We start from the raw sequence: 10,554 nt of genomic DNA, 5'->3' as shown, positions 1-10,554 counted from the left end.
TTGTAAGAACATATTCAGATCTTCATAAACTACAATAAGGTTTACAATAAGGTTGTATTTGTAAACATTAATAAATGCATTAACTAAAATGAACAAACAATGAAGGATATAGTTTTCAGTATGTATTAAAGAGCCCCTATTACGTTGCCAAAAATAATGAATAAAATATGGTTTAATAAAAATGTGTTTGCGTGGTTTATGGTTAAAAACACATTGTTGCTCCTCTATGCTCCGCCTTTCTGAAACACGTTGGTTTGTACAAAGGTCATTGGCTGTGTCCGCAATTCTTGACCTACTGAACAGTAAACTGTAAATTGTTTAAGGTGAAAGATGGCATACTATAGTATATTTGTGATTTTTCTGTAAAACACGTACAGTATTTATGGCTAACATGGGAGCTTCTTTAAGCTCACATACGTCGCTAAAGGATTTACACACCACATTCTAAACCATATACATGTTAAAGACACTTACTAAATGTCTATTTAACATCTGTATGCTACAGAAATGAATGAAAACACTTATTTAAATTTGAAGTTGTAGTTTATTTGAACTGTTTTAGTTATTAACAAGAGTTGATTTCTGTGCAGTTGCTTGATCACGGTCTTCCTTAAACCATGTCCCCATTAATAAGAGCAAGATTGTGAGGTGATTAGGGTATGGAGTGATTAGGCAGATGGGTGCACTTAGACAAGAGGATATAGCCACCATCTTTGAGGATGCAAAAAGGAAATTGCATTAACTCATGCATTAATCATTGCTTAACCGAAAATGAATGTATTAACATCACCTGCATTTATCTAGTTTGTATTCAAGCATAGCTGTCATCTGACAATACATATTAAATTACAGTTTTATTATTTTACTCATACTAATATAATGAAATATTGGTCAGCAGTTGTCATTGTTATTGTGCATAACTGTTGGGGTAGGCTAGCAATGTAATTCTGGGGGTATGATATCTTAGAGATCTTATTATTTTTCAGACTATAAAACCCCAGTCTTCTCCAAAAGCGAGCTTTTCGAGCAGCTGCCCGACCTATCCAGACAATCATCATCTTTGTCCAGACATGTTCATCTGAAAAAAGATAATCATCGAGGGTGGCTTGAGGGTGAGTAAATCATGAGGTAATTTTCATTTTTCATTATTAAAGGTCCCGATTATCTTGATGGTTCTACAGATTATCTTATCAGATTTTTCCTTGGTGTGAGGTGTGTTGAGAGTGTCCAAACCCGACCGGAAGAACGTCTGAGCCGCCCCGATCGCGAAACGTATGTATTAAACATGTTTAATATTTACGATCAGAAATCCTGATATGTGGGGGGAACCCCGAGGACAATTCTCATGTTTGTGGTCTATCAGATTTTGAAAGTCTTATAAGATGTAAAATATCTTTTGTTGTGTATCCAGCATAAGCTTATAATGATTTTTATTTTTAGTGGTTCGGTCAGATATCGCAGGAAATATTTGAAGTCATTTGTCTTGGTTAATAGAAAGAACAACACTCGGCTATGTGGGTGTTCTGCAGATAGTGGAGCATTGTAGGCCTACATACACTTAAAATTGAAAAGTCACCTAACTAGTAGTATATTATGTATTTGTTAGTATATTCATCTAACACATCTAAAACTTTCTGGAAGGGGGTCCTCCAGGACCAGGGTTGAAGAACACTGCAGTACTGTATCCGACCCAGAGTCGTCTGCTGTCTGGGTGAGAGCTGAGAAGTAAAGTAAACCTTATTCTCCGACCTCAAGAGGTGCTCTAGTGACAAACACTAGAGGTCAAAACCTTCAGCCTCCATTTTAGAACCATTGACTCCTGCGCCAGTCCTGTTCAAGTCCCACTCGGGGACTAGTAGATCCGGTTACATAAACATGTCAATTTTTTAAGCACTTTCTCTGATTTCATGTGGGGAATCAACGGTTACTAAAACCTCAAATTGTGGAGAGCTTCCAGTGAAAAAGGGAAAGTGATAGAGCCAGTGCAAGTTAAGATTGGCAGGAAAAAGGCTTAGGAAATCCACAGCAACAGAGTTAAGACAAGGAAATTCCTGTTTACAGCATTAAGGTAGGCATTAACTTTTTCATTGTGTCTGAATGATGTCCTAACATCATTCAATGGCACTTTGATGGTTATGCTTTGTGTGTTTTAAATGTCCTTAAAAGTCTTTTGGTATAATTGTTTTGATAAGAGAAGTAGTTATAGTTTCATTTAATACAATATGTACAGTATTCCTGCTACAGTATGTCCATTTGTACAGTAGCAAGTATTTCCTTTCATTTAAACACTTCAACATGCACGCTTTGATGTAACAAAAGACTTTGAGCTAAAGGCTGACAATTTATATTGCATTCATTATGGGTGTTGCAGGTTGTAATAATAAAAATAAGAATTTACAAATCACGGATGCTTGCTGAAAATTTATTAGGATCACATTACAAACATTTTTAATTAAAATGTCAATAACAATTATATAAACATTTTTTATTTAAGTCTAATTTGTTAATTATTCCTCCAGTTGCTTCTTAAGCCAGGTCAGAATGTCCTCATCAATATGAATGGAAAAGGTTCCATCTGGATTGATGGGAACAGCATACGGGAGATGAATCGCCATTCTTGACATTGTCATCTAAAGCAGCAGAAACAAAAATAAATTAGTTGTTTTTCAAGTTATATATTACTCTTTGTGAGTCATAAACATTTAAATGAATGATTCTTGTCTTCTCACCTCTGGAATCCTAGCCATGACATTCAGAGTCCTTTGATTTGGCAAGGCTGCAGTCAGTTCAATCTCTTTATCGCTGTTTGTGGCTCTTTCAAGTTTGAATCCTGCCTGGAGAGCTGCCATAGAGATTTGCTTAGACAGCCTATTTGAGAAGTGATACAAAGAGCAGAGGTTATATTAATTTTTTTAAATAGCCTAATAATATGTTGTGTGTTGATTAACATTACTTTTTGGCATAGTTGGTGACACTTATTGGAAGTCTTTCCCATTCCAGCTCCAAACGGACGGCAGGGAATTCTCCAAGAACACCAGCCTCAGCTTTGGCAGTGACTTGATATTGTTGACACTCTGGACCCCAAGCAACCTTTGCCTAAAAAGGACATTTGAGGTGTGTTAAATTTACTTCAATTCAACTTAAATCTGTTTAGTTGGATTTTTTCAAGATCCACTCCTACCACAACTTTGTGCTTGCTAAGCAGGGCACCATCAGCACAAATCTTCATGTTGTCATTTTCAGCAATTGCGGCCACAACAAGCTGCACTCTCGCAGTTGGCTTGTCAAAATATGCAGCAAGTTGGTAGCCCAGGAGTTTTCGGTCAACTCTCACAGCACGGGCAAAAACAGCAAAAACAGGTGGGATAGAGTTTCCAAGGAACTTGGCCTAAAAAGATATGTTACTTTAGTAAGATAATAGTAGTTTTTGGATTTGTATTATGAACAACACAACACAAATTGACTCACTTGTTTCTGAATGACCTCAAAACTAGATCCAGTGCTTCCACTGCTTCTTGCCTTTGAGGCTCCATGGGGTGCCATGAACTGTAAGCAGAACAATGTTTTGTAACAAATGTTGTATTGGAAATCATAAAACTGTTTTACATTGCTGTTAACAACTATAATTTTGTATAGTTACCCGATCTTTGTGGAATTTCCTAAAAGGCTCAATGATGGTGGGATTCTGAAAATGCATATAAAATTATTGTACCTGTTTCTTAGAGAAACTTTATGACATCTAATACCTAACCTGTAAGCAACAATCCATCTCCTCACCTTACTCATGCGAGAGCTGGAGATGGAGGAGCTTGAACTGCTGGAACTGCTGGAACGGTTGATGCGGCTGCTGCTGCTTCTGCTGCTACTGCTGCTGCTTTTGCTGCTTCTGCTGTTTCTGCTGCTTCGGCTGCTGCTGCTGCTGCTGCTACTCTTAGAAGTAGCATTTTTGGCTTGAGCCTCCAGGATTTCCCTCAGTTTCAACAGGATGGTCTTTCCCTCTGAAGTCTCCTCATCAATAAGGTTGATTTGCTTATTGAGCATCTCAGCTGCTTTAGGGCCAACTTGGACTTCAAACTCCAATCTTTCAACTGCAGGACCATCACCTGCAGACAAAACAACAAATTTTTATATTTTTCTCTAAATGATTTTGATTTGCATGAATGTTATGTTGTTCATAAGTATACCTCTTGCTATAGCAACACGTGCTGAATGCTGTCCAATTATGTAATATAGAGGAGCATTCCTGATGAATGCAGCATTGCGGGAGTTCACCTCAACACATCCCTTGATTTCGATGTATGGGACAACATGACACATAGTCTTGTGGAGTGGAGCCGAAGTTCTCACAGACCGGACCTCAGCCGATGCACTATTATAATGTCTCTCTGAAGACTATCCAGAAAAAATTAAAACTTCAAGTAAATTAAATTTTAGGATGTTTCTGCATATCCAGGTTCAGGAGTTGATTAAAAACTTACCTGTTCACCAGAATTAGTCTGAGAGTTTTGAACAGATAACTCTGATACCAAAGGAACAATTCTCTCAGCAGTGGGATCTTCAATATTTCTGACCACAGCAAAAGTCTCAAAGCTGTCCAAAAAAGATATGAGATCCTTTTAGCTGTCTTTATTTTACTTTTTGTTACTTTGTTTGGTTCAGTTCTTACATTTTTGTATACATTTTATACCAGCTCTACCAACTGTGTTACCTCATGGTAGCAATATGTTCAGGAACCTCAACAGGCAGGGCCTCCACCTTGTAGTTGCCCTTGAGAAGGTCTGCTCTCGCAACTACTTTTCCAGGGACGATAGTACGAAGCTTTCCTTTGGCCATTACAGCAGCTTGGATCAAGGCAGTGTTTACTCCCATCACAGCAAAGGTCTGCAGAGCAATACTGAAAGAAGAGATATATAGAATCATTATATTTGTAAAAATATGTTTTATATTCTATCTCTGTCTGCATGTAAAGGTATGCAGCTTTTATGGTCAACCTTGGTTTAGCTTCAGCTTGCAGATGAATATCAGTCCTCTTCAGCTGGTCAAGAGTTAAGCTGTCATGTTGCTCAGGAAGAGGAGGTGTGATAGTGGCCTTAACATTGAAGGATGAACAGATCAAAATTAAAACAAGATGCCTTTTATAAAATAGGACAGAAAATGAAAAATAACCCACAAAAACGTACCATTGACAGTTGCGGCAGCAACAGCAGCAGTGTACAAACTGAGCTCCATGGGCACACCAACTGCTGTTGGCAAGATACGACGCACTTCAGCTGCTAACAGGGGTTTGGCATACTGCATGGCAAATCCTTCCTGCAGTGCTTTAAGGGCTTCCCTTAACAGTTCACGCTGTTTTTGTCCTGTAGCAAGCTGATGATAGTATTGATGAAAAATTAAGCATTCTGATGGTAACAGATCTGAAATTTATAGCAATCAGCGAGAGGACATCACAATACCGGTATTGCTTGTTCAATGAGAGTCTTGTCAATGTTGACAAAAGCCACTTCTTGTCCAAATAATTTCATGTAGACTGAAGCCAATGGCTGATTGTCTGGCAGAGACTTCCAGTTGGTGATCTTAAGGAATTGAAAGAGAAATCATGATGTATGCAAAATGCCATGCTGTTTTTTAATGATAACAATTAAACTCTAAACTTAGACATAACTTACTGCTTTTAGTGTGCGCCTTATCTTTGTGATATGGTCAGCACTTTGATCTGCAGCAGGTGATTGCTGAAGAGCTTCTTGGATTCCTTCAGTTCTCACACCAATCTGTTTTAAAGATGACACCAAGTAAATGCAATAAAAGTATCTTAAACCAGTCGGATATTTAGGAAAATACTACTAATTGTTCACCTCAAGAACATCAGCAGCAGCTCCAGCCAGGTAGGCACGTGTTTTAGCTATGACAGCTCTGGGCAGGATGGTGGCGGCATCATTGATCATATAGGCACTACCAGCAGCTCCAATCATTAGAGGAGCTTCACATTGACAGAGAAACCAATAAAATTAGTCAATAACATATTGTAGTTTCACATAATAAAGAATTAAACAATTGCTTATGGTGCATCTTTGATGACTATTATGATGTACTATTATTTTGACTTACTATGATAGATGTCAAGCTCAAGGGCTCTGCTGAAATGGTAACTAAGCCTGCCCAGCTTGCAGCTCAGGAGTTTGATAGCAACATTTGCTGCACCAGCACTGAAAATAGAAGCCATGATTATCTCTTGTGCTCAAATATTATTATATCTATATTATGTATTATAAAATATTATAAAATACTTAATTTGAAAATGGTTTCTTATACTTACACGTATGCCATATCAGGAGCAGAGATTCTGGTCAGTGACTTAATGTGAGAATAGGCAAAGCTTGCCACGTGCATGTTGGTCTCAAGTCTCAAAGCACCAGCAAGGCTGGAGACAAGAGCCACTGAGGGCTTTGACTCAAACAACACAATGCAAGCAACCATGCGCACTTCAGGGTGGAGAGCCCTGTCCACTAAGAGCTGCAAGGCCAGTGGCTGAACCTGAGGTGAGAAACAAAGAGTTAGAGAAATGTACACAGTTGGTTTTCTATGACTGAATTCCAACCATTTCTGAAATTTACCAATTTTGGCTCCTTCTTGGCAATGTTCCTCAGGGCCAGGATGGCATCAACCTGGACTTTAATGGGCAGAGTAGTAGCCGCAGTTCTCAGTCCTGGAAGGACCTTTGTGATTGTTTTAAGACTAGCAGGGTGACCAGCATTGCCCAGAACTTTCAGAACCAATGAGATTTCACGAATGTCGTTTTTGGCAATGGCTTCTGCAGCAATATCATGAATAGGCTGTGGAGTTTGATGGAGGCACAATCAGAAAACATTAAATAGTTAAAATCCTTATCAGAATGGTAGATTGATGTGTTCACCTTGAGGAGCTCAGGATTGCAGGTGGGTACTGCATCACAGTATTTGGCAATCATAGAACCATATCCAAGCATGACTATTTCACGTGCTGCTGGGATTGCGGCGACTTTCTCGTTCATTGCCAAACTCTGTTCAAAAAGATTATAATAAAAGAAACTGTAATCAAGTTTGGCTCAGGCAATATTTACAAATCTTTGATAAGAGTAAAATGTACCCACAGCAGTGAACTTGATTGTGTCCAAATCAGCAGTGACCATTTGCAGAGCCATCACAAGAGCCTGAATGAATTCATAATTTTTAAGTTCCCCAGCCAGAAACTTCTCCTTAAGGAATTTTACAACGACTGGTGTCCCAACAGCAGGAAGAGCATCCAGAAGCCAGCGCCTAACAGATTGATTGTTTTAATAGAAAATAAGAACAAAAGGAATATAAGAATAAAAAAAACTGATCTCAATGTATATTCTTATTGACATTACATGAAATTATAATTTTTACCTGTAAACTGGTTTGTCCTTGAATTGAGCCCAAATAGCCTCAGTATTCTCCATGGTGGCGACACGCAGAAGGTGAACGAGCTGAATAAACTTCAGTGGAGCATCATCATGGACCATGACCACATTGTTAGTGACCAAGTGTTTTAGGACCTCTATGATCTAATTAAAGACAATATTCAGGTGTTGTCCTGGTTAACAATATTCATGCCCTTTCTTAACATGAAAATTCGTAATTCGTAAATTAACTTTAATATTTAACCTGGGCTGGTGCATCACTGATCCTCATGAGTTGAATTGGGGATTGAAGAACCTCAGTTGCAAACTCGTACTGCAGGGATCCACGGTGCAGGTAATCGCCTTTATTGGCAACAACTGGGTTCTTCTCAACCTCAACAAAAGCCAATGTTTGTCTGAAACAAATTGTCATTTCTTAATCTTAACTCCTTAAAAATTGCTTATTCAATTTGTTTGTAGAATTTTTAACAGGACCAATCATACTTTGCCTCCATCAGAGCAGCACCATGCATCTCATTGAAGGGTGAAAACTGATGCACTTCCTCAACTGTTGCTTCAGTTATCAGTACACCATTTGCAGATGGTTTCATGATGTAGTTGTAAGTTGCAGTTTCAATCAGACTCTTATCCCTCTGTTGAAATAGAGAAAGTGCCATTTTTTAATATAATATAATATATAAAGTCTTTTAGTTCTTTTGTATTTTGTATTACCCGTGTGCATTCAGAACATCTCTCAGTGTATGCCAAGCCAATGTCCTTTATGATTCTGTCATGACAGTGGCTGAGGTCCTTAGACTTGGTGACAATAATGTGGTTTGTCTTTTGATCCTCATTGATGACATAGTGCGTCCTGCACACTCCCTGAGCTCCAGCCTTTCAAGAAAAGTATAAACAAATTAGATAGCAGATCTTCAAATGGATTATAAAGGTACGTTGGTCACGTTCTTACCTCTTGCAGTTCATAAATGTTCTGGGTCTTCTTGAGGTTGAGCTGAAGGATGTTGAGGATTCCTCTGTGCAAGTTCATGACAGTAGGGGAAACTCCTGCTGGGGCAAATACCTTTCCAACCACACCATTAGCATACTCAAACTTGATGGGAATTTGAAGCTGAGCAGCCAGTGCTGCAGTGAGCTTAGTGGCAGGAATGAAAGAATCCTTGGGCCAGATGCCACCATACTCGTGGAGCAGAGGATCCATGAGCTGTACAGAAACATTTTTACTTAAATATAGTAATGCTATTAGAGCTGGGGTCTGCTACTCCCAAAACATTTTAGGTTCTTAACAGTGTATACCTTCATCAGAAAGATATTTTCTGTCACAGCGGTGAGATGAACCTTGCTGCTGACTTTTATTCCTGCTCTGGCCAGACCTTCTTGAGGAAGACCGCCCAAGAGCTGAGCCTCATAGTTGTACACATAGGTCTTATCAGGAGCAAACTCAGGAACTGAAACGAGTTGAGATCATTATCAGGGTCAATTTTTAAATATTACATTTATGTTTAAAACAGCAAGGTTTAAAAGGAAAAATGTTTTAACAAAATCATAATACATACCAAGGTTAATCTGTTGACATGCTATAAGAAACAAAACAAGCAATCACATTTAGTTGTTTAATTAAGGATTATAAAGCTTTTCTTTAAACTGCTAATAAATGCATCTAAAGAGTTATTATATTTAAATAAAACATTCAAAATGTAAACTCTGACTTACCCACAAGGGCGACTGTCAAGGCTAGCACTACAGCTCTCATGGCTGGTGGTTTGTGAAAACTTCACAGAGGGATAGAGTTTTTATAGTGAATTTTTGCTGACAAAGTTTTGTTTGTTAAATCAATTATTAACATTTTGTCAAATGATTTGTACATAGATATCAATTAGATCCATATCAATTTGTACTTGAGACAAGTCAACTGATTTGAACATAGAGGTTAGGTTACCCTGGCCTGTCATCTGGTCATCCACTAGGACAATGTCCAGAGTACATCGTCAGCTCATGCAAAAAGTCCAATTAGGCAAAACTAATCACACATTGAATTCTCTAATATTTGTTTTTTAAATATTGCCAAAACGACAGTTTGATATGGGTCTGTGCATGCTTTAGTTTTCAGACTTCCGGTGAAACGTTGGCTGCCGCTTCTCCGTCCGCAATCTACTTTTAATTTTCTACGCTAACACACTCGTTTAATTTAATAAATTGGGATTTTATCACTTGGTGGTTTTATATTGTTTCATTGATACTGGAGTTCCACTGTTGGAGTGCTTTGTGATTTTGATTTAGCGCCGTGGGACTGATTCTGCTGACTGTGAACGCTAGCTGTGACTTGTGATCGGCTTTCTATATGCCGGGGTGTGATAACTACTTGTCTGGATTCTATCTCACGTGTGATTCAGTTTGGATATTACTGCTCTGATCATGTGGATTTCGTTGCTGTCCGTTGTCATCATCATTGTTTTGACCCTGTCTGGGCTTTGTGGAGAGTGGGTCCTTCAACAGTTGGATTTCATCATGATAAGGTCTCTTTTTCCGAACCTCGCTCATTGGAACATCATACTTCCTGACGTCTGTGTTCAAAAGACCTTGAAATCATGTCGGCTTTTACGTCGGCCGAAATATTTACACAGAGGATCACGACGAAATGTTTATACTACTGGGACTGGCATTAAAGTTTTATGTTCTCGATCCAAGGACTCTGAAACAAAAAAGCGTTTTCTTCGTGGCGTTTGCCATGGAAACTTGATATATCCACAACTAACTCATCAGAAAATGAAAAACTTGAAACTGCTCGATTTGCACATTTAAATGTGCGTTCATTGTCTAATAAGACTGCTGTACTCCATGATATCATACTAAACAATGCTCTGGATTTCTTTTGTATCTGTGAGACTTGGCACCAGCCAAATGACTTTATAAATTTAAACATGAGTGCCCCACCGGGATACACGTACATTGAGAAGCCACGGTTAAGTGGCAAAGGTGGCGGTGTCGTTGTTATCTACAGAGCTAATATATCTGTCACGGAAATTACTGTTCCTTGTGTATCATCATTTGAGTGCATTGCTTTTAAAATGAATGGTGTTTCACCTGTTCTTATTGTACTTATTTATCAACCTCCTAAACCAAACCCTCTGTTTTTTACA

At 38.5% G+C, this 10,554-nt stretch overlaps 1 protein-coding gene across 1 annotated transcript; it reads right to left on the bottom strand.

The window, feature by feature from the left end:
• Positions 1–2,406: 2,406 nt before the first annotated feature.
• On the bottom strand, positions 2,407–9,253 carry LOC129454048 (vitellogenin). Its single transcript, XM_073862218.1, has 28 exons — positions 9,128–9,253; positions 8,971–8,991; positions 8,711–8,862; positions 8,367–8,618; positions 8,129–8,290; positions 7,901–8,049; positions 7,662–7,812; positions 7,404–7,561; positions 7,127–7,292; positions 6,911–7,036; positions 6,612–6,830; positions 6,314–6,531; positions 6,106–6,203; positions 5,853–5,977; positions 5,667–5,768; positions 5,454–5,573; positions 5,187–5,367; positions 4,992–5,100; positions 4,709–4,894; positions 4,479–4,590; positions 4,185–4,392; positions 3,778–4,103; positions 3,641–3,685; positions 3,469–3,546; positions 3,182–3,388; positions 2,954–3,096; positions 2,730–2,868; positions 2,407–2,630 (listed from the first exon to the last, which is right to left on the bottom strand). The coding sequence occupies exons 1-28, from the start codon at positions 9,165–9,167 to the stop codon at positions 2,508–2,510; spliced, it is 4,116 nt and encodes a 1,371-aa protein (XP_073718319.1). The 5' UTR covers positions 9,168–9,253; the 3' UTR covers positions 2,407–2,507.
• Positions 9,254–10,554: the final 1,301 nt, after the last annotated feature.

Source organism: Misgurnus anguillicaudatus, chromosome 23, assembly GCF_027580225.2.
Source record: "Misgurnus anguillicaudatus chromosome 23, ASM2758022v2, whole genome shotgun sequence".
Taxonomy (NCBI): Eukaryota; Metazoa; Chordata; class Actinopteri; order Cypriniformes; family Cobitidae; genus Misgurnus; species Misgurnus anguillicaudatus.
Note: the sequence above shows the minus strand (reverse complement) of the source record. Positions and strands in the feature narration are given on the sequence as shown.